The 23299-nt window shown below is 48.1% G+C and overlaps 2 protein-coding genes and 1 long non-coding RNA gene across 4 annotated transcripts in view; all 3 read left to right on the top strand.

The window, feature by feature from the left end:
• Positions 1–2622, top strand: part of LOC310843328 (disintegrin and metalloproteinase domain-containing protein 21-like) — a 38303-nt gene extending 35681 nt beyond the window's left edge. Inside the window, exons 22-23 of the mRNA XM_083736518.1 lie at positions 1392–1467; positions 2290–2622. Of these exons, the coding sequence (XP_083592644.1) occupies positions 1392–1427 (36 nt within the window). The 3' untranslated portion in view covers positions 1428–1467; positions 2290–2622. The remainder of the gene's footprint in view (positions 1–1391; positions 1468–2289) is intronic.
• Positions 2623–9047: 6425 nt separating this feature from the next.
• LOC310844028 lies at positions 9048–10741 on the top strand. Its single transcript, XR_014563896.1, has 2 exons — positions 9048–9200; positions 9480–10741. It is a non-coding gene; the product is annotated as an uncharacterized lncRNA (long non-coding RNA).
• A 400-nt stretch (positions 10742–11141) lies between these two features.
• WDR73 (WD repeat domain 73) lies at positions 11142–22191 on the top strand. 2 transcript variants are annotated; one of them, XM_083737098.1, is made up of 8 exons: positions 11142–11283; positions 11864–11931; positions 12174–12262; positions 12446–12534; positions 14582–14649; positions 17404–17568; positions 18728–19114; positions 20636–22191. In XM_083737098.1, exons 1-8 carry the CDS (start codon positions 11219–11221, stop codon positions 20872–20874), a joined length of 1170 nt encoding a protein of 389 aa, XP_083593224.1. In that variant the 5' UTR covers positions 11142–11218; the 3' UTR covers positions 20875–22191. The 2 variants fall into 2 exon arrangements, with proteins under 2 accessions (XP_083593224.1, XP_083593225.1); XM_083737099.1 differs by lacking the exon at positions 12446–12534.
• The last annotated feature ends 1108 nt before the right edge of the window (positions 22192–23299 follow it).

Below are 23299 nucleotides of genomic sequence, written 5' to 3'. Positions count from 1 at the left end.
GCCACTACCAAGAAGGCCCTCTCCCTGTAGCTTTGCTTCTCGCAGGGAGGGAACCGCCAGAAGGCCCTTGGAGCTGGACCTCACTAGAGCAATACTCTCCTCTCCTGTGGTTTCCAGCAAGTGGTGTTCAGAAGCATAGCTGCCTCCGACTGTGGAGGCAGAGTAGAGCCTCAGTGACTAGGGGCCATTGGTATCCCTCACCTCCTCCATGAATTTGCCTAATCTTCTTTTAAAACCACACCATGACTGCATGCTGGTTGCTGCCATGCGCTGTTAAATGGGGGTCACAAATGCTGCCCCAAAAGTGACTGGATAGGATGGCACCCTGTCACTTGCCCGGGCACATACCTACCCCCTTCCCCCTCCTTGCCATACAGTGCCCACCTAAGGCAAAAAATATCCCCCAAATGGGTTTAGCCGTCTTTTTTGCTGTAGGGTGTCCATGTGAGCAATGGGACATGGCCACATCCTGTTGCTTCCCAGGGGGCATTCCCAGCCCCATTTTCTCTGGGTGCAGCCATAGCAAGTGACAATTGTGTTTTTCCAGGTCTCCTGGTATGTAAAATGTTAAAATCTTAATCTAATGATTATTATTAAGCTGCACATTAAATGCAGAAGTGGGGTGCAATGAATTAAGTTTGGGTATATGCGGAAAAGGGATGGAGCGGACTAAGGGCCTGGCCACACGTCCCTTTGCTTTTTCCAGGCACAGTTCACGATTCAAAGCTCTGTGGCCAGGCACGCTTTCTCCCTAGAAAAACCAGTGCTTTAAAGCTGAATCGGAGCAAACCTCCATCTGCGGAAAACCCAAATTGCTCCGATTCAGCTTTAAAGAGTGATGTTCCACGAGGGAAGCACAGGGTCAAAATGAAAAACGTATGTGTGAATAAGCCCTTCCAGTGTTTCTCAAACTTGGGGTCCCAGCTGTTGCAGGACTACAACTCCCATCATCCCTGACCACTCATCCTGCTGACTAGGGGTGATGGGAGTTGTAGTCCAACAGCAGCTGGGGACCCGAGTTTGAGAGACACAGCATCTGTCCATCATTACCCTGGAGGTCAGGTCCCTCCCCCCTTCCCAGATCACTACTTTCAGGCATCTGGGCAAACAATAGCTTAAGAACATAAGAAACGCTGGCTGGATCAGGCCAAGGGCCCAACTGGTCCAGCTTCCTGTTCTCATGGCTTGCATCACTTTGCAGAGTCAAATTACTGGAGGTCTGGCGTGTGGCTTTCAGTCCCTTGTATGGGTCTGCTGGGGGGGGCACAGTGAAAACTACATCCGAGCTGAAGGACTACCTAGCCTATACTAGGGGTGAAATGGGGAGTTGTGGAGTGTGACATCACACATGGGGGGTGTTTTGCTTTTCATGCCCGCTTTCCTCATTCCAGGAGCAGCTCAGCGATGAAGAGGAACAGAGCGACTGACACAGCATCCCTCTGTAACCTTGCGGAGGACGCTGCCCAGGTCAGTTCCCAGGAAGGAACCAAGGCGGAAGGGGGGGGCCACAGGGACTTCTGCGTATCCCGCAAATCGTGGCTTGCATCGGAAGGCCAGGCAAATTTCAGGGCCTCGTAAGGTAAAGGGAAAGGACCACTGGATGGTTAAGTCCAGTCAAAGGCGACTCCAGTGGTACCTCGGGTTAAGAATTTAATTAATTCTGGAGGTCTGTTTTTAACCTGAAACTGTTCTTAACCTGAAGCACCACTTTAGCTAATGGGGCCTCCTGCTGCTGCCGCCACGCGATTTCTGTTCTCATCCTGAAGCAAAGTTCTTAACCCGAGGTACTACTTCCGGGTTAGTGGGTAGTCTGTAACCTGAAGCGCCTGTAACCCGAGGTACCATTGTATGGAGTTGCGGCACTCATCTTGCTTTCAGGCCGAGGGAGCTGGTGTTTGTCCACAGACAGCTTTCCGGGTCATGTGGCCAGCAGGACTAAACTGCTTCTGGCGCAATGGAATACCATGACCGAAACCAGAGCGCACGGAAATGCCATTTACATTCCCGCCGGAGTGGTACCTATTTATCTACTTGCACTTTGACGTGCTTTCAAACTGCTAGGTTGGCAGGAGCAGAGACCGAGCAACGGGAGCTCAGCCCATGGCGGGGATTCGAACCGCCGACCTTCTGATCGGCAAGCCCTAGGCTCTGTGGTTTAACCCACAGCGCCACCCGCGTCCCCAACAAGAGTTAGATATGCCTTGTTGTTGTTGTTGTTGTTGTTGTAAAGAACTCGGAACTTCCCTATGACAGAAAGTCCAGGATAACCCCTCCTTTCTCATCTTTTAGGGGTCAACGGAGAGCCAACAATGAACAGAGGGCATTTTGCTCTGCTGCGGACTTGAGTCTGGCTAACTCGTGCAGCAGAAGACATTTCTTATACCTGAAGATTGCGGAGGAGCTTGTGGTGGAGAAGGGAGGGTGCTCCCTCTGCCTGCTGTTTTCCCAACTGCTCACCCAGCATCCTCTTCCGCTACTGAATCTCTTGTTTCTTTGCCCAATCTCATCATTTGCCTTTGAACAAAGTGTTCCGTCTTCCAATGCTGTATATATTTGTCACTGGTCTGCTCCAGGCACAAATCAACACTTCAGTTCTGAGAAATAAATCACACATCAACCTCACTCGAGTGCCCCGCATGTCTGTTTTCTTCTAACGTTAAATTTAACTTTCTTCTTTGGATATTTTGGCTTCTCGCTATGGTCTTATATCACTCCAAAGTGGCCTTCTTGCAGCATGAAGGCTGGGACAACAGCAAGGTCCTTTCGCAACACTCCTCCCCAGAGCTGGTCTGGCTCCTCGGTCTACCGACCCACATCTGCCCCACAAGCTGCCCACTAGGGTTGCAACTTTTAACAATGTTACGGCTAAAATCTGGGTGCGGGGCTACACTGCCACCCAGCTTGTCGGACTAAGTGTCCGCGGGTCCCTGCGGAAGAAAATGAGCTCAGCCGGACAGGAGCAAAATGCGGAGATCCAAGGTTTATTGCGCAACAGGTTCAAGACGAGATTGAACAGCGAGAAAGGGGTGACATGAACTTTTGAAACTCCCTCCATGTCCCAGAATACAGTGCAAAATACATCCCAGTTACATCATGAATACATTAAGGAAAGGTTGGGTTACACAGATTGCATCATGAATATATTAAGGAGAGGTTGGGTTACACCGGATTAACATAAGGAGGAGGGAGGGGGAATATGCAGAGCTACACCGGATTAACATAAGGAGGAGGGAGGGGGGAATATGCAGAGCTACACCGGATTAACATAAGGAGGAGGGAGGGGGGAATATGCAGAGCTGGAGATATGCGCAGATAAGCGCTTCCTGAGTGTATGCATAGTCTGTCACCTGGCATTGCCCGGAGGAAGGTTTGGCAGAGTGATTTTGACAGGATTAGGGTCTTGACACCTTACTTGAGGGATTATGGATATGGGTTTTATAGATTTTAGTTCCCTTTGACATTGACAATTGGGAATAAATGGATATGTTGTAGTGAAGAAGGTGAAGAAGACATGCCCCCCCCTTCCGTAACAGTCCCCCATTCGGAGATAGATTTGCATTAAAGTTCTGTAAGATCTTGCAAATCTTTTCTCCGCACCCCTAAATCTCGGTGAAGGTAGGGGTGCCCTGTGAGTGGGAATAGGATCTAATGGAAAAGGAGGTGGGTTGAGCAGGGCAGCAAAGGAGGGAGCAACACGGACCAATACAATGTGTGCGCTAAATAATAACTTGGTATCTACCATACCAGATGTGTGGGTTTATGCAAACCTGAAGGGGGCTTGCAAGCCATGCCTCTTAAGGTCATTTGCAAATATAGTAGTGCAGATAGCTAGATATAGGATATCACATAAAAGAACACCTGTTGTATTTTGTTCAATAGTGGTCTATGCTTTACATTTAGCAGGAAGGTCCACTACTGACTGGAAAAGAAAATACAGTTCCCCCCCCCACCGTTTTTGTGTTCTCAGGTGCGAAGGTAGCTCTTCTGTGGTCTCCCACCGGCATGGTGTCACAGTAGTGGCAATCCCTGGTGAATCCACTTAGGGATTCTCAGTCATTTCAGCCTTACCATTTGCAGACAAAATTTTCCTGCCCTTTATTTACAGGATGGTCAAGGCTACTCAATTATATGTCAAGGCTCATTCTACTTGATTACTGTATATGAATTTGTTTGTGCTTAAACTTTGAGTAGACCTTTAAGCCTGATTTTTGTAAATAATAGACGAAATGATAAACACTGTAATCACTCAAATGCTTGATATTACCAGTTGTGCTTCAAAACATCACGGCTTCACCTCTCACGTTTTTAAAACTAAAGAGCAAAGCTAGGCTGAATTTCAACTCCATCACCTCACCAGAATTTAAGAATTACCCTTCAATCCTCCAATGCTTGCAGACACATGTCCTTCCACACAGCCCCAAATTGGGAGAGTTGAAAAGGACCCTGGGGTCATCTAGTCCAACCCTCCAAAATATAGGGCTCACAGCTAGATTTCACAGCAAGATTTGTACTACCAAAGACATATACATTTAAGTACAGATTTTCAACTGGGAAAGGAAACATCTATGCTCCTATCACGTACTAAGGAAGAGGAAAAGAAAAGTACCCGACTTTACACAGAACCGTTTTTGCAGATCTTGAGATAGTTTGAGTGAGTTTGCTTCCTTAGACTAGAGAATATTTAAAGGAAGGTTGAAGTGAACAGTTTTTTTTTTCTTTTTTCTAAGATAGGGAGAGGATCTTTTATTTTGCATAGTTAAAACAGCCATAGATTTGATTTAAAGGGAATACAAAAGTGAACAATTTTTTTTCCTCCTGAACTTGCAGAGGAATAGTAAGCCTAATTTAGATTATTATTCTTATTATTTTTAAATAACTACACATAGGAAAGTGAGATGCAGGGTACCTTAGGAAAGATTGCTCCCCCCTCTTTGCAGTTTCCTTTAAAGGATGCTTACTCGGGAGTAAATTTACCTGGCACAGAAGTAAGAAGGGAGAAAAAAACTGAAAGAGACAGAATGAAACAAGGGGGGCATTTTCTAAGAAAAGAGGCCAGGAAGTCTTATAGAGACTGATATCAGGAGCCTTACAATAACTCTTCTGTCCAACCAAATCAAAGTTAAAACTGGACTCAGATATTTTCCTTAGAAGGAAGACCATACTTTCATAGGCATATGCTTAATGAAGTACATACAAGGAGGAAGAGTCTTTTGAGCCTCTCTCAAATAACAAACATTTATATTTATATATATAAAAAACATAACAAATAACAAACACTACATTCTCATTTTTGACTTGTTTAAGATTGATAAGGTCCAGCATGGCTTCCCTAGATTTAAATTTGAAGCAAGCTTGCAGTTTAAACTATGCGCACTTAAGAAAGGCAGTCTGTCAGAGACAGAAGGAACAGACAACACACATAACAGACAACATGTAAACATACATATTTTCATATGTGTATTAACAGACAACACACATAACAACATGTAAACATATATATTCTCATATATGTATTAACAGACAACACACATAACAGACAACATGTAAACATATATATTCTCATTCTTTAGTTGGTTATTGCAAGGAGTTGGGCCGCTCCCTTTGGCTTCATTAAGTGAAATTAGTAGGAAGGTTCCACATGGTTTTAAGAGCCTCCTTGCCTCTTCAAACACAACCAGTTAACCAAACTGGCAGGGCTCACAATGCTTAGTTGACTAGGTACCCCTTTATATATGCATGCGTTGTTGTTGCTTTTTTGTTGTTGTTTTACTTCTTTTGTTTGGGATGGAGAAGGGAGAAAGAGAGGGGGTGATTTGGATTTGGGTAACTTGTACAGAGGGCTATTTAGGTTTTTTTTTTTTCTTTTCCTTGTTGCTTGGCAACTTCCTAACAATTTAACGAGCTTCACCCACTCGGTTCCTTTTTCTATTCCTTTCCTATTTCCTATTTAATAACCTGGGGTCCTTTTCCACTCTGCTGATCCCGCCCAATTCCTCATGGGCTATCCCTCCTGGCAACCTCCTACCTATCGTCACAATCTCAGGAAAAGGGGCCCTACTGAACGCCCACGCCGTGCGGTGCCAGATCGAGTGATCCCTGGATAGAGTTTTGAACCGAAAATCCCCCTTGCTTTTGGAAGCGGGCTCACGCACGATACACGTGTTACGTGGCACCGACCAGTGCAGCTGGGATTGGGATAGAAAGCCAGACCCCTTCCTGCCCCCTCCGTAAGGGCGCTCGGGAAGTTCGGAAGAAGAACTCCAGCCCCTTGCTTTCAACTGAGATGCCCGTTGCAGAGAGTCGGCTGTCTTTCCAAGCCGGGTCTCTCCGTCTTACTTTTGGACTCACAATGGGTGCGGCTGACTGGAGGGTTTGAGAGGAGAAAGAGATAGAGCTCAGAACCCCCCTTTTGGGTCGAGCAGCGGTCCACAGTCTCTCTCACCAATTGGACCAAGAGATAGGCGAGAAGGAGCGATAGAGAGGAGGGCAGAGAATTCAGTTGCCAGGAGATTTCCACCCCTTTCCCACCAGTGCACTGGATTTTCATTTTCCTTCCTTATACTCACGCGTCCTTTATGATGATCCCGGGATCGATGAATAAGCCGGCTGGATCCCTCTTTGCTCCCCGGCTGAACTCCTGGGGCTTTCGATTACCACCCGGAAGATGGCCGGGGGTCCAAAGGATCTTCCCAGGCAAAATGGCCTGGTGCCGGGTGAAGATTTCGGGGCCCCCGGTCAGCAACGCGGGAGAACCGCATGCCCCACGTTGGGCGCCAACTGTTACGGTTGCAACTTTTAACAATGTTATGGCTAAAATCTGGGTGCGGGGCTACACTGCCACCCAGCTCGTCGGACTAAGTGTCCGCGGGTCCCTGCGGAAGAAAATGAGCTCAGCCGGACAGGAGCAAAATGCAGAGATCCAAGGTTTATTGCGCAACAGGTTCAAGACGAGATTGAACAGCAAGAAAGGGGTGACATGAACTTTTGAAACTCCCTCCATGTCCCAGAATACAGTGCAAAATACATCCCAGTTACATCATGAATACATTAAGGAAAGGTTGGGTTACACAGATTACATCATGAATATATTAAGGAGAGGTTGGGTTACACCGGATTAACATAAGGAGGAGGGAGGGGGGAATATGCAGAGCTACACCGGATTAACATAAGGAGGAGGGAGGGGGGAATATGCAGAGCTACACCGGATTAACATAAGGAGGAGGGAGGGGGGAATATGCAGAGCTGGAGATATGCGCAGATAAGCGCTTCCTGAGTGTATGCATAGTCTGTCACCTGGCATTGCCCGGAGGAAGGTTTGGCAGAGTGATTTTGACAGGATTAGGGTCTTGACACCTTACTTGAGGGATTATGGATATGGGTTTTATAGATTTTAGTTCCCTTTGACATTGACAATTGGGAATAAATGGATATATTGTAGTGAAGAAGGTGAAGAAGACATGCCCCCCCCTTCCGTAACAACAACCTCCTGTTCCTGTAGCTTAGCTAGATGAACCTTTGCCTAAAAAACAATGGAATGAACTGTCATTTCCAAATCTCTTGGAAAAAGCTCACTTCGAAATCAATCGGTGTTTGTATATGTAACTGTACAACGTGTTGCGTAATATGCAGAGCGTGTCTTATAATACAGGAAAAATAGAGCTGGCAAATTCTCTAATACTCACACAATGTTTTGTACATTGTTGCTTAGAATAAACCGAGGCTGCAGTTGGCCTTTGCTTCTGCTGCAATAAAATTTGCTTTGATTGTGTGATGCACACTGATTATTTTCTGCGATCTGGGTGGATGGATCCGGCAATTATCCAATACAGTTTTAGGAAGTTCCAGACAGATGTAAAAGTTCTAAACAGATCCATTAAGGTTTTTTTTTTTTTTTTTTTTTAAGTGCTTATACTTATGAGTAGTAATGTTACCTATATGGTGATTCCAACTTTTCATTTTGGGGTGCCCTTTTTTCACAACTGAGAGGAATCAGTCCCCTTTTAAGCATAAGTTTATCCCTTTATGATACAGGAAATCATCTTTTTTGGGGGGGGGGTCAAAAGGTTCTAACCCTACTGCTCAAAGGTCACTCTTTGTTTTCCCAGGCCCTGAGAATTGCCAGGAAAGTGAACTGGTTCTAGGCTTCTGCCTGAGTCCTGGACAAAAAGACCACATGCCCCAACCCTATGCTGGAAGGCAGGACCAAATAGATGTGTGTCATTTATTTCAAATGGTGTCTTTAAAGCCCCAAACAGCTTAGCAGCTGAGGATCCTGCAGTCCACCTTATTTCATCTATTTTTCTCTGCTTGCTCCATCCCAGTATCTGAGGCCTGGCTCCAGGTGAGAGGGACGGCAGGCAATGATAAGCAACAGGGTCTTCTCGGTGATGGCGCCTGCCTTGTGCAATGCCCTTCCGCATGAAACCCATCGCCAGGCATTTGGTTGTTTAAGAAAGACCTCTAGAGGAGTGTTTTCTGTTCCCTTATCTGTTCTCGCTCTCCCTCTCTTTCTAAATCGCTGCTTTATGAACTGCTGTTTCCGTTTGGTTAATTGATTTCTGGGCTTGCTACGTTAACCAAAGTTTCACACCATTACTTTTTATGTACATTTTATTTTTATTTCGTCGTTTTACTGCTTCAGACGGATTTGAAAAATAGGCAGGGTGTACATTCAGATCACGGTGGTGCAAAGCCTACAAAGAGACAAACCCTGCTCCCAAGCGCCACTTGAAGCAGAACCCAAGGAAAGAATCATAGAATTGGGAGGGACCCTGAGGGTCATCCAGCCCAACCCGCTGCAATGCAGGATTTTTATTTTTTGCCCAATGTGCTCGAACCAATGACCTTGAGATCAAGAGTCTCATGCTTTGCCAACTGAGCTATCCCACAGAAGAGGAAGAAGAAAGCTGGTTTAGCTGGTACATGAGTGCATCTTTCCCCCATGAACAAAGAACCATTGAACTGTAGAGCTGGAAGGGAACCTGACGCTCATCTAGACCAACCCCCCTGCATTGTACCTGCTCCCTCTTCCTCCATTTTTGTTCTAAATGCTGGCGAGTGGCTGCAATGGCGGGGAGAAAAAGGACATGGGGGCAGGTGGGGAGAGTTGCTGGGTCAGGAAAGGACGGCAGAAACTTCGGGACTGTCCCCCATCAGAATTTGGAGGGGGCACCAGGTTGGCAAACAACTGAGTCACATCAGTAGGTATAAAGTCAATCTCTCGGCTGCATCTACCTTGCAGGGTTGTTGTGCAAAAGACACCTGAACGCAATACTGATGAATCATTAGTCCAGCATCTTGTTCTCACAGTGTGGGCGGTGTGCAAATTTAATAAATGAAATAATAATTGTGGGAAGCCTGCAGTGAGACCTGCTCTCAGCTGTCCTTTCCGTGCTTGGGATTCCCAGCAGCCAGAAGCACTGCCGCAGATCACAGCCGCCCTGGCGAGGAGCCACCGAATGGCCGCCTCCTCCTCCAAGAATTTGCCCCTCTTAACGTCTCCCACGCTAAGAAGGTCCGTATAGTTAAAGCCATGGTTTTCCCAGTCGTGATGTATGGAAGTGAGAGCTGGACCATAAAGAAGGCTGATCGCCGAAGAATTGATGCTTTTGAATTCTGGTGCTGGAGGAGACTCTTGAGAGTCCCATGGACTGCAAGAAGATCCAACCTCTCCATTCTGAAGGAAATCAGCCCTGAGTGCTCACTGGAAGGACAGATCTGGAAGCTGAGGCTCCAAGACTTTGGCCACCTCATGAGAAGAGAAGACTCCCTGGAAAAGACCCTGATGTTGGGAAAGATGGAGGGCGCAAGGAGAAGGGGACGACAAAGGACGAGATGGTGGGACAGTGTTCTCGAAGCCACAAACATGAGTCTGACCAAACTGCGGGAGGCAGGGGGAGACAGGAGTGCCTGGCATGCTCTGGTCCAGGGGGTCACGAAGAGTCGGACACGACTAAACAACAACAACGTCACCCACGGTGGGCACCATCACTTGTCACTTTCCCTTTGTTAAGGGAGAAATCTGAGGGCTCCCTTGGACAAAAAACAAGGACACCAGCCAGGAATACCAGAGCAAAACAGCAGCCAGTAGGCTTGGTCTTTATTGAAGACATTCGTGACAGGATTCCCACCTGCCACAAGGTGGAACAAGATGGAAGCCCCGAACAAAAGAGCCCCCAAACTTTTATTAGCTGCTCACCCCCATGTTACACCCCCCAAACATCACTCATACATCACAGTTACATCATGAAAGGGGAGGTCTGGTGGCAGTAATCTGAGCATCCTGGACCCTGCCCCATGGTTCCCCTTGCCCTCCACCAAACACCCATCAAGTGTCACAAAAGAGATATTTGCATTTCCCTGTTTCCCAGCCAAGTTCATCACACCCCTTTATCTTCATCTGGGTTTGTTATTTCTGGAATGGCTACCTGTCTGGCACTCAGGTATCAGGAGGCCAGGGATTATCACTCAGGCAGAGGGGCTGCTGAGTAGATGAGCTCACATGTCTAGATGAATTTCTGAAGTTTTCCCAGTGATCCAGTACATAGATCCGTTTATCAGTGAATTCTTACATTTGGTATTCTGCAGCAAAGGCCCTTTGAATAGATAGGAAGAAACTGTGATGAAGTGTTTTGTGGGGACAAATCACAAAAGCGATTGTGCTGATTTTGGTAGTGGGCTGCATGTGCAGGATATCTGCTGGGAGGGTCACCCCCCAACCTATACATAAATTCCTGCAACACCTTGAACCCAGGACCCCGAGAAAAGCCAAAGGCCCACCCAGCCCACCGAGAGCCATTGTGGAGCAGCGGTTCTGGGAAAGACCCGGGTTCGAATCCCCCCAGGAGGCGAGACCTGGGGATCCAGTCGCCGCCTCTCTGCCTAGCCTACCTTGCAGGGTTGTTCTGATGGATGAAACAGGGCGGGGGAGGGAGAGTCACGCGAGCCCCCCCCCCCTCGGATTCCCCAAAGGCCACGAAAGCCGCGGGACCCCCAGAGGACAGCGCGGAGGTCCCGCCTGGGGCGAACGGCTCCTCCGCTCGCAGCTGGCCGGGAGGGGAGGGGCTTTCTCCGAGCGAGGCCCCGCCCACCCCGCGCGCCCGGCGATTGGAGGGAAGCGGGCGGACACGTGGAGGAGGCCGGTTCACGTGACGGGGCGCTCTCACGTGACGGGCCGCCCTGGCTCCGCGCCGATTGCAAGTTTTGGGAGGAAAGGAGGATGGAGGGAGAAGGAGAACAGGAAGAAGAGGGAGAGGAGGAGTGGCTGCTGGAGTCCTTGAGACTGTGAGTCAGCGGGGGGGGCGGGAGGGGGAGAGGGAGGGGAGATCGGGGAGAAAAAGAGGGGAGGGGAGAGAGGCAGGGGAAAGAGAGGAGAGGGAGGGGAGGGGGGAGGAGGAAAGAGAAAGGGAGGGGAGGGAGGAGGGGAGGGGGAGAAGAAGAGGGGAGAGAGGGAGGGGGAAGAGGGGAGAGGGAGGGGAGGGGGGAGAGAGAGGGGAGATCGGGGAGGAGATGGGGGAGAAAAAGAGGGGAGGGGAGAGAGGCAGGGGAAAGAGAGGAGAGGGAGGGGAGGGGGGAAGAGGAGGGAGAAGGAAAGAGAAAGGGAGGGGAGGGAGGAGGGGAGGGGGGAGAAGAAGAGGGGAGAGGGGAAGGGAGGGGGAAGAGAAAGGGAGGGGAGATTGGGAGGGGAGAAGAGGTGGGTCCTCCTTTGGGCTCCCACTTTGCCTCCGTGGCCACTGGGGAGCAAGGGCTGCTCTGCCCCTTTGAGCCAGGCCAGTCACTCAGTGTCCATCCGTCTGTCCCTCCATCCATCCATCCATCCATTCATTGCATTTCTCTCCCACTTCTCTTTCCCCCGTGTTTCCAGGTACAATGATCTCCACCTGTTTGAGCTTCACGATCCCACCAGAGTCATTGAGTGGACGGGAGAAAAAAGTGAGGTTTTTGTTTTCTTTCTCTTTGGCATTTTTTTTGCCTCCACTTTTTGTTTCGTTTTCTACGAATTCAGATTCCTAGTAATTTGATCAATTACCAGCTTCAGGGGTCCTTTACCTTTAGCTTTTACCAGCTGACAGTTGGGCACGATGCCCCATATTTTTCTTGATGCCCCATATTTTTTTTTTTTAAAAAAAAACTTAATGTTTTAAAAAGGAACAATATTGGTCTGATTTCTTTAGGTATTTGTGTGGCGGGGTATGAAAATGGAAGAAGGAATGAAATCCTCCAGCTTCTCCTGCCTCAGAGGCTTTACGCAAAGGAGAACCAGGTAATGTTAATGATAATACTTTGGAGATTCCCCTCCCCATTTGGGCCCACACCCCAACTTCAGAAGAGATAGATGTTTGTGCAAATGCTCTCCTGGGTCTCTTTTCTGCTGAGGCCCAGGCATGGATCCTTAGCTGCAGGGTGGTTTTCGCGTGGAACCCTTAATTTATTTATTTTTAAACAGGGCTTATGTCCAGAAAGAGATTTCAAGGTTGAACATGGTGGATTTTCCGATCACCCGGTGTACATGCTGAAGCACGTTCCAAAGACCAGGTCAGTGGTGCTAAAAGGACTTGGCCTCTCGGTTGCTGGTTAATATATACATTTTATGAAGGTTTATAGAGAAAAATACAGAACTTAATATCCTTTCCTTTTCTTAAAGGAATATTATCTAGATACAATAAAAACAGAAAAAGCCGGGGGGGGGGGTTAGAAATAAAGAGAACAAAAATAGGTTAAAAGAGAAAGAAAAATAAGATTAAGAAAATCATTATTTTCTGATTGCTGGTTATCTAGATGTGCAAAGCCTGCCTAGAGCATTCAGTACAGAAGTGGTACATAAATTACCGTATTTTTCTGTGTGTAACACGCCCCCATGTATAAGACTCAAAATAGAGAAAATGGGGGGGGGGAGAGAGAGATTGCACAGAGTTGTTGAGCTTTCTTTGGGAGAGATTGCTAGAGTTGTTGAACTTTTTTTGGGGGGGGAGTTTTGCCAAAAATCCCTCTCCCGCAGGACCACAACAGCCAATCACACACACATCGGCAAAGCCACCAATCATCTGCACGCTCGCGAAACGTAATCGCCAATCACCCACCCAATTGCCACAGTAGCCAATAACCAGCGGACCTATTTTGCCCATACCTCCTACCCCAGGAAGGTCCCAGAGCTGAGCTAATTGTTGGCCAAGGGAAGCCTAATCCCGTCACCAGACCTGCCAGGGGGTCCAGACATGCAAAGGAAGTTCTATTGGACTTTGGGTGGTGGGACTTTGGGTGGTGGGACCTGAGTCTTGCTCTGCCATGTCTGCTTATGCTAATCTTGTACCAAGGACTTGTCTGGACATCTTTGCCAAAGTTAAACTAGTGTAACCCCTGTCTACCCCTCCCCTTTTGTGACATGTCAGTGATGTAGCAATGATGCTGTACGAACGGTATTCTGGGATATGGTGGGAAAGTTTTAAAAGTCCTTGTCACCCCATCCTCGGGTTTCAAAATTCCTCTTTGAACCTAGAATCATAGAGTTGGAAGAGACAACAAGGGCCATCAAGTCCAACCCCCTGCCAAGCAGGAAACACCATCAGAGCACTCCTGACATATGGTTGTCAAGCCTCTGCTTAAAGACCTCCAAAGAAGGAGACTCCACCACACTCCTTGGCAGCAAATTCCACTGTCAAACAGCTCTTAATGTCAGGAAGTTCTTCCTAATGTTTAGGTGGAATCTTCTTTCTTGTAGTTTGGATCCATTGCTCCGTGTCCGCTTCTCTGGAGCAGCAGAAAACAACCTTTCTCCCTCCTCTATGTGACATCCTTTTATATATTTGAACATGGCTATCATATCACCCCTTAACCTCCTCTTCTCCAGGCTAAACATGCCCAGCTCCCTTAGCCATTCCTCATAAGGCATCGTTTCCAGGCCTTTGACCATTTTGGTTGCCCTCCTCTGGACACGTTCCAGTTTGTCAGTGTCCTTCTTGAACTGTGGTGCCCAGAACTGGAAACAGTACTCCAGGTGAGGTCTGACCAGAGCAGAATACAGTGGCACTATTACTTCCCTTGATCTAGATGCTATACTCCTATTGATGCAGCCCAGAATTGCATTGGCTTTTTTAGCTGCCGCGTCACACTGTTGGCTCATGTCAAGTTTGTGGTCAACCAAGACTCCTAGATCCTTTTCACATGTACTGCTCTCAAGCCAGGTGTCACCCATCTTGTATTTGAACCTGTTGCGCAATAAACTTTGGTCTACAGCTATTTGCTCCGGTTGGTGGCTGGACTCCTTCTTTTATTCCGCAGGGACTCGCGGGCTCTGCCCAACCAGCTGGGGGACTGAGCAGCCTCACACCTTGATTTTTCCGTAACATGTATTAAATACTTGTCTTATACACGGAAACATACGGTAGTTCTAGTGTCCTTGCAGTGCAGAGCGGACTGTGCTGACAGCCTTGGGAGCCTGGAGCCTTGATCATCCTGAACTGGGGTTCTCTATTGACAATATGTCAAGGATGCCTCTTTCCAGGGTTTTTGTGTGAGTGGAAGCCCACCTATGTCCTGTGCCCTTTCCCAAGCATTCCTAACTCTTTTTTGCTTGTGGCTGTAGCTTGCTGGTGACAAGTGGCCCATCAGACGGCTCCCTGCAGGTGTGGCACGTGGGGCAGGATGAAACAGGTGCGTCAATCAGCAAGTCACTGCTTGATGTATTATTATTATTATTACAAAAAAATTCCTAACTAACTAAGTTAGTGCATGCACACGAAAGCTCATACCAAGAACTAACTTAGTTGGTCTTTAAGGTGCTACTGGAAGGAATTTTTTGTTTTGACTATGGCAGACCAACACGGCTACCTATCTGTAACTATTATTATTATTGTTTATTAATTAAATTCACCTGTATAGTGCCCTGCACTATGGGCAGTTTCCAGTACAAAAACCCCTAATTCAAAAGAAAACCTACATAGTTTATTTTCCTTCCACTGCACCGTGAGGCTTGCCACGTGCCCGAAAGGCTGGAACTAATATTTTCTACTTTATGATTAACATAAGGGGTCTCTGCTGCATGATAATGTCACAAAAGCCAGGCTGCTGGATGAGGCCAAAGGACCATCTAGTCCAGGCCTCCTGCTCTCACAGGGGGCAACCAGATGCCTCTTCTGGGAAACCCACAAGTGGGATCTGAGCACAAGAACACTCTCCCCTCCTATGGCTTCGGCCGACTAGGATTCAGCAACATTGCTGCCTCTGACTCTGGAAACAGAGCAGAGCCATCCTGAGTAGTAGCCTTTGATTGCCCTCTCCTCCTCCTTGAATTTGCCTAATCCTCTTTTAAACCCACCCAAGCAGGTGGCCATGGCTGCCTCCTGTGGCAGGGAGTTCCACAGTTTAACTCTTGAAGAACAGCTTTCTGCTGCATGCGCTGAGTTCTCCGACATTCTTAGATTTCTTAGATAGATAAATTTATTGTCATTGTCCGTATATACACAGTATACACAACAACGAAAATCAAACACCCGAGACCGGATTCACATACACATTTGCACGTATCTCCAACACTCTCATCCTATTCAGACATAATCTATTAGAACATAACATAATCCAGAATATAACATAACCTATTAGAAGCATAGCATAACCTAAAACCTATCTCATTCCTTACTCCTCACTGCTTGCTATTTCTTACAACTGGCCCTGAGATCATTATTTAGTGCAATCAGAGCTCTTGGATAGAAACTATTCAGAAGGTGTGTGGTTCGTGTTTTCATTGTCCTGTATCTTCTGCCCGAAGGCAACAGTTCAAAGAGGTTGTGAGCGGGATGGGTGGGATCTCTCAGGATATTGTGTGACTTCTTCAAGCTGCGAGACGTGAAGATCTCATCCAGGGTTGGTAGTTGGAGCCCAATAACATTCTGGGCAATTTTAATTATTCTCTGTAAAGCTTTTTTATCCATTTCAGAGCTGCTCCCATACCACGATAATATACTATAGGTTAAGACACTCTCAATGGTACTGTGATAATAGGACAGAAGTAGGTGCTGAGATAGATTCAATCCCCTGAGCATTCTCAGGAAATACAACCTCCCCTGCACCTTCCTCACAACCATATTAATATTTGCAGTCCATGAGAGGTCCTCAGAGATGTAAATGCCCAGGTATTTAAAACTACCAACCCTCTCCACCTCCTCGCCATTTATGTGCAATGGTAAAAATACACTTTTCTTTCTCCTAAAATCAATTATGAGTTCTTTGGTTTTTTTGGTGTTAAGCATAAGATTATTTTCTTTACACCATTGAATTAACCCCTGTACTTCTTTCCTATAAGCAGCCTCATCATTCTCACTAATGAGTCCCACCACTGTTGTATCATCCGCAAATTCACCGAATGTCTGCGAGTTCATGTGTTATAAAAGGAGGGAGGAGAGTGTAGCATTCCCAAAGCAAGGAAGGATTAATAAAATACATATGGGGCTTGACCAGCAAGACTCTGGGAGGGGTGTGTATAATTCTCTCTCCACCCCTTGGCCCAGGTCATTTTATTCACAAAAGAACTTTTTACACAGTGTTCAGATTTCCTCTGAGGATTTCAAAAAAAACCCACGTGGGACAAAGTCAGATCAGAAGAAATTCTTTTAACTACAAAGAAACTATTTCCTACTTGAGCATGCATATGTAGTTCAAAGTAAATAAAATAGGAAGGAAGGAGGAATGCTTTTAGCAAACTCCAGAGGTCATAAACAGCAGTAAACAGGAGAGGAAGGATGGGTAGAGTTTAACTTCTCTTTGTGAACTCTCTTCCTGGCCCTAAGATTAACAAAACTAACAATAGCTACGTCAAGGAAGCTGCCTTCTATCTTTATGACCCAGGATGCCTGATGAAGCAACCGGCAATGCTTATACGTGCCTGTCAGGCATAGAGAAAGCAAATGGCAGAGGTGCGGAGGCTTGTGGGATTCGATCAGAAACTATTGTCACTGAATCAAACCCAGTCATCACAGACACAATGACTTGCTCCATATTTCACAATCCCTCATAGTAATCCCACCTGACCCCCACACTCTGGATATTTGCACCCCTACAGGAGAGCTTTCCTCCATCCAATTCCTCCAGGTCATAAGATTCTCCAATCCACAATTACATCTCCCTTTCTGCCCCCATTAAATCGGGATTCCTTAAACACGCACCGCAAGAGCAGCGAGTTTCCAGTTCGAACCCGACCGTCTTCGCTCGGCCTTAGCTGGCGCTTCTGGGTTCCAGATTCCAGTTTGCTGGTGCCTGTATAGAGACCCCGCCCCAATATTGATGGACTTCAATTCCCACCTGCCCCAGCCAGCACGGGCAGTGCTCAGGGATTGTGGGGTTTGTAGAGAGCGCAGAGACACACACAGCCATATCTTGGGGATAACTGTCTTTTCCCTTCCTCCCCGCTAGATGTTATTAAGCCCCTCTACACTGTCTGCACCACACGAGGAGAGGCGCACTGCTGGGCAAAGATTGCAACTGCTTTCTCCAAATCGGCGTGGGTCCTTCATGGCCTGCGGGTCAGCGATGTTCAGGTGACCGAGATGGAATCCAGGAGAACCATCTTCGTGGCAGGTAGCCTTCAGTCTTGTGGGATAAAACCCATAATAATAATAATAATAATAATAATAATAATAATAATAATAATAATAATTTATTATTTATACTCCGCCCATCTGGCTGAGTTTCCCCAGCCACTCTGGGCGGCTCCCAATCGAGTGTTAAAAACAATACAGCATTAAATATTAAGAACTTCCCTAAAGAGGGCTGCCTTCAGATGTCTTTTAAAAATAAGATAGCTGCTTATTTCCTTCACATCTGATGGGAGGGCGTTCCACAGGGCGGGCACCACTACTGAGAAGGCCCTCTGTCTGGTTCCCTGTAACCTCACTTCTTGCAATGAGGGAACTGCCAGAAGGCCCTCGGAACTGGACCTCAGTGTCTGGGCTGAACGATGCGGGTGGAGACGCAATAAAAACAAAAATAAAAAGTCCAGTTGTCTTCCCAATTGTAATCTTAATATTTTTGACTTCCCACGGTCTGAATGTTAGGCAAAGCTGTTTGCAATATAGATAGATCGTATTCCACAAATAACAGTCATTTGGAGATCGATCAGCCTTTGGAGATCGCACTCTCCCCCCTCTAGATGACGTTTGACGTGATCGAGAATCCTGGACTCAGGGACAGAGAATTAAAAAGCAGATGTGGAAAATATGGAAACAGTGAGGAGAGGCAGGACTGAGATGCGGAGATACGCTTCAGAGATCCAGACCGTGGGGAGCTCCGAAAAATTAATAATTATAATCTGGACTATAATTTGGTCTTTTTTATTTTAGTTTTTTATTTTAATTGGAGTATTATGACTGGATATATTAATTGGATTTTTTTTATTGGAAAATCAATAAAAATGTTTTTTTTTTTTTAAAAAAAAGAGAGTCTCCTTTTAATCTTAAGAGTCCCATACCCCAGCTACTGATCTGACCCTCAAAAGTTGGCCTGAAGCCGTTACAAGAGATTCCGAATCAACATCAGGAAGAACTTTCTGATGGGAAGAGCCATTTGAGGTGGTGCTCTGTCCTTCTTTGGAGGTTTTTAGCAGAGTTTGGACGGCCATGTGTCCTGGATGCTTTAGCTGAGATTCCTGCATTGTAGTGGGTTGGACTGGATGACCTTTGGGGGTCCCTTCCAAGCCTACAATTCCACGATCCCCTTGTGCTCTTGTTTCCTTCTGTAGGCTCCACAAACACCGATGAGGTTGCCACCCTGGAGTTCCTGGACGAAGCCGCCGTCCTGGCCTGCGGCATGAAGGGGCAGCTGTTCCTGGCTGACACCAGGCAGCCGCAGGGTCTCCTGCGGGTCGCTGAGGATGCCCAGGTCTCTGAGGCGCTGCCTGGGCAGAGCTGGTGTGCTGGAGTTTGCTGCGGGCCCCTGCCATCCTCTGGGGACAGGCGGCTGGTGGCCCGCCTCTCCTCTGCCGGCCGTGTCATGCTGACCGACCTCAGAAACCCCGCGAGAGCTGTGAAGATGGCTCAGTTCTGTGTGCCCACAGGTGGCCTCTGTGGGGCAGGGTTCCTCTCGGTCTCCTTTGCCCCTCTGCTTGGAGAACACCTGGCCGTCTCAGGTAAGCTTGTGGGGCAGAGATCTTGGTAATTCTTTGGTCCTGTTTGTGCCAGAATTTGGAGGGTGGGGAGAAATTTAGCTGCTGGTGTCATGCTGCCTAGGCTTTAAAGGTGAAGGACTCTTGGACGGTTAAGTCCAGTCAAAGGCAACTCTGGGGTTGTGCTCATCTCGCTTTTTAGGCCGAGAGAGCCAGCGTTTGCCCACAGACAGTTTTCTGGGTCATGTGGCCAGCAGGACTACACTGCTACTGCCACACGAAGGACCATGGCGAGTGCCAGAGCGCACAGAAACACCGTTTACCTTCCCACTGCAGTGGTACCTATTTATCTACTCGCACTGGTGTGCTTTCGAACTGCTAGGTTGGCAGGAGCTGGGACACAGCAACGGGAGCTCACCCCATCGCGGGGATTCGAACCACCGACTTTCCAATCGGCAAGCCCAAGAGGCTCAGTGGTTTAGACCACAGTGCCACCGGTGTCCTAGTCTTGGCTCAAGGGCTACAGAAAACCCGAGGGAATGGGGTACGGGGGCAAGTCAACCACCTCAGGGGCCCTATCTGGTTGGAGACACAACTTTTGACTTGACAGGCGAGCTTTTGGCAAAACAGCCACGGTTCTCCGCTTCTGTAAAATGGGAATCCTATCCAGTGGAGAGGGGCCCTTGGGGCTGGGTTACAGTAGCCTCTTGCCCAGCTGCCAGGCTCTGCAGCAAAACCTCACTTCATTCTCCAGAGCAGCTGCTTCCAAGCTGAGAAACATATTAAATGTTGTGAGGATCCTATGCCCTTTTAAAATGTGTAGGGAGGGTGGAATTTGGACAACCCTCGGGGTCCTTTCCAATTCTGCAGGTCCACGATCTCTGAGCATGGCTGGAGCAACATTTCTCCAATTGTCGCCTGCTCAGGTGCAGCCACAGGGGCCTGCACCCCTTCTCCTGTTCAGCCTACGCATTTGGGGTGCAGTTTCACCTCCAAATACCAGCTGGTAGGTTGTGGTCTAAACCCGAGCCTCTGGGGCTTGCCGATCACAAGGTCGGTGGTTCGAATCCCCGCAACGAAGTGAGCTCCCGCTGCTCTGTGCCAGCTCCTGCCAACCTAGCCATTCAAAAGCACGTCAAAGTGCAAGTAGATAAATAGGTACCACTGCGGCGGGAAGGTAAATGGCGTTTCCTTGTGCTCTGGTTTCCATCACGGTGTTCTGTTGCGCCAGAGGTGGTATAGTCCTGCTGGCCACATGACCCGGAAAGCTGTCTGTGGACAAACGCCGGCTCCCTCGGCCTGAAATTGAGATGAGTGCCGCAACCCTGTAGTTGCCTTTGACTGGACTTAACCATCCAGGGGTACTTTACCTTTTTACCTTTACCAGCAGGTGGGAACCGCAGGCGATGGAGGCGCCCTGCTTGTGAGAGAGCAGGATGTTGCCCTTGCCAGGGCCCTGATCCTGTTAGGTACCTTCCATGCTCCTTCCCTCTTCTCCCTCCTCTGTGCTGGAAAGTGCTCACCTCTCCCTTCCCCCCCTTGCAGGCTTCGACGGAACTGTGCGGGTCTACGACACACACAAGTGGGTCCCGTCCGTGCAGGACGCCAAACCGGCCTTCGTCCACAAAGGGCACGTCTTCAGTGGGGTGGGCAAAGCTGGAGTCGCAGCCCCGGTCGTCACAGCCCACGCCTGGCATCCCTCCAAGCCCCGGACGTTGCTGTCGGCGGCGAGCGATGGGTCGCTGCACGTGTGGGACTGGTCTGAGCTCTGCGCGGCCAGCTAGCCCAGTTCTCTACACTGCACATTGGAGAAATGAAGGGGTCCAGTCGCACCCCCTGGAAGTAATTGGATATCTTGCAAAGGAAGGGTTTTTTTTGGGGGGGGTGCATCTTTGTGGAGCTCGCCCTGCGCGGCAGTTCTTCCTAAAGATTTGTCTTTTGAGAGAAGGTCCAAACCCAATACCTTCAGTATTCTGTGGCTGCAAACCTCTGCCAGTTGTGTCACATAGGAACGCAGGACAGAGTGGGCAAAATGAAGCAAATGAGGCTGGCAACAAAACTGGGGGTCTTTTTAGTCTTCCCCCCCCCCCCAAAAGAGAACCTGATGCCCACACAATGACCTTTTAAGGTACCAGGTTTGTCCTTCTTTTTACAGTTGTTGTACCGGTGTCGTTCTGATTTTATCCTGCGTTACATTTCGGTGTCCTGTTTTATGTTTCTGGTTTTTACTTCTGACCCACCCGGACAGGTGTGCCAACTTGAATATAATATTGGGGAGGGCAGTAGGTAAGCCCTACTCCCCCTTAATCGATTGCAATGTGTAGCATGCAGTCCCCCCCCCCATTTGAATGGCATTACCCAGTAACTTTGGACGGGCCTGGTCCCCTCAAATATTTTATTGGGGTGCGAAGACACCTCAGCCCCTAGAAGTTGGCTCCTACACACCCAGAGGACGTTTTTCGTCCAGTGGTGGCTCAATATAGGAGTTAAATAAATTGGTGGTGCAGGCATTGTGCAGGGGAGAGAATTAGGCTCTGTAGGTCTCAGCTGCTGACATCAGGAAAGGGGAAAAGCCGTTTGTGGGCTGCTTCCCCTTCTGCTTCTTAAGTACTGCTGCAGTGCATTTGTTCCCCACCCCCCCTTTAAAGAGATTGTAGGTACGGTCATTCAGTAGAAGCCATCTTTGCATTCTGGCTTTCAGGGGTGGCTAAGATCAACGTGAGATTAGTGACCCTCCAGGACGCAAATGGGCTGTTCCGTTCTTCCCCCTTAGGAGCAGAGGAAGAGGGGAAGGGGTCTCAGAGGGTCCTTGCCTGCCCTTAGGACATCACGTTCAAACAGTTTTATGGGCTGCGTGCAGGATGGTTTTAAAGCTTTCCCCGTTCCGCTTGTGCAAACTACACAGAGCCCTGTAAAATGGGGTGTAGACCCCCTCGTCACTCTTTTTCCCCGAAGACCTCCCTTATCACTAGGTACCCATTTTATGGCTCTATTTCTTCATACAATCCGAAGCAGTGAATAAAACAAAAGACCAACTTATCAGTGAAGCCCTGGCAGTTGGAATGCTGTACTTAAGTTTAACAATAAATGAGTTTTCCTAAGCTGGGAGGTTTTAATTTTCTTCCTGAAGCCTTTTGAATGTGGCACCTTCTAGGGCTACCCCCAAATCAGTGTTCACCATTAGCAAAACATGCAAAAAGTGTCCGTCCCCGTCCCCCCGTGTTTTGTCATTGAGCCAGGAATAAACCACTCTCTCCGTACCGTCCTTAGAGCAGAGAAAGCTGCCAGACTCAGTGAGGAGGGAGGGTGGAAACTTGATGTTTTTGGCACGCTGGGCAGCCAGTGTGGAGTAGTGGTTAGAGTGCTGGACCAAGGACACAGGAGACAGGGGTTCAAATCCCAACGCAGCTATGAAGTTCCCTGGGTGAAATTGGGCCAGCCGCCGCCTCTCAGCCTAATCCTACCTCGCAGGGTTGTTATTCTGAGGATTAAATGGGGAGCAGTGTGTACTCCCGGGAGGAAAAGATGGGAGGGATATAAATGCAATAATAACAGCAACAAATTGGACTCTGGAGGGAGGCAATTGATGAGGAGATGTCGCATCGCAACATACACCACCCACTCAAGATCAGGGAAGAAGACGTTTGCTGAGACGGATGTTTGAATTTGTGGCGCTCTGCCATGGAAGCAACGAATAACCATGAAGGGGGAAACAGGAGAACTCAATGGAGGGAATGGGCTTTGGAGCAACAACACTCTGCTCCTATTGTTTCCTGTGATGTGTGTGTACATGTAACCTGCAAGAAGTTTTGTTTTTTTCCAAAACGCTAGTATCATTTTGCTTTTGGAATCTATCCTTCCATAGACTGAGATAAGGGAAGTGTGGACTTCATAGTCAGCCAGGAGCCTTTTAGAAGTTTTGGACTACAAACTCCATCATTCAGCGCTGCCATACTGTGGATGATGGGAATTGTAGTCAAAAATACCTGTAATTTGGTTCAATGGTTTGCAGCATTTATTTCACCCCGCCGCTCCGCATTACTGTTTTCCATGGGGACTTTTCTCTTTTCTTTCAGCGCTGACACTACATGCAACAAAATATTCGATAGGAAGTTGAGGTGGGGGAGAAACATGTGGAAGACACCAGGCCGGGGGGGGGGGGGGGAGGCTGCTTTAGTCATACCTGACCAAGTACAACAAAAAAGGCAT

The sequence above is a fragment of the Podarcis gaigeae genome, assembly GCF_964106915.1.
Source record: "Podarcis gaigeae genome assembly, chromosome: 4".
NCBI classification, from domain to species: Eukaryota; Metazoa; Chordata; class Lepidosauria; order Squamata; family Lacertidae; genus Podarcis; species Podarcis gaigeae.
This window is presented reverse-complemented; position numbering and strand designations above follow the sequence as displayed.

Bases quoted from the DNA above. Each gene is read 5' to 3' on its own strand.
- WDR73 (XM_083737098.1), top strand. From the start codon at position 11,219: ATGGAGGGAGAAGGAGAACAGGAAGAAGAGGGAGAGGAGGAGTGGCTG. The intron at 12,263-12,445 runs GTAATGTTAATG...ATTTTTAAACAG, and splicing joins TTTACGCAAAGGAGAACCAG to GGCTTATGTCCAGAAAGAGA. The intron at 12,535-14,581 runs GTCAGTGGTGCT...TTGTGGCTGTAG, and splicing joins AAGCACGTTCCAAAGACCAG to CTTGCTGGTGACAAGTGGCC.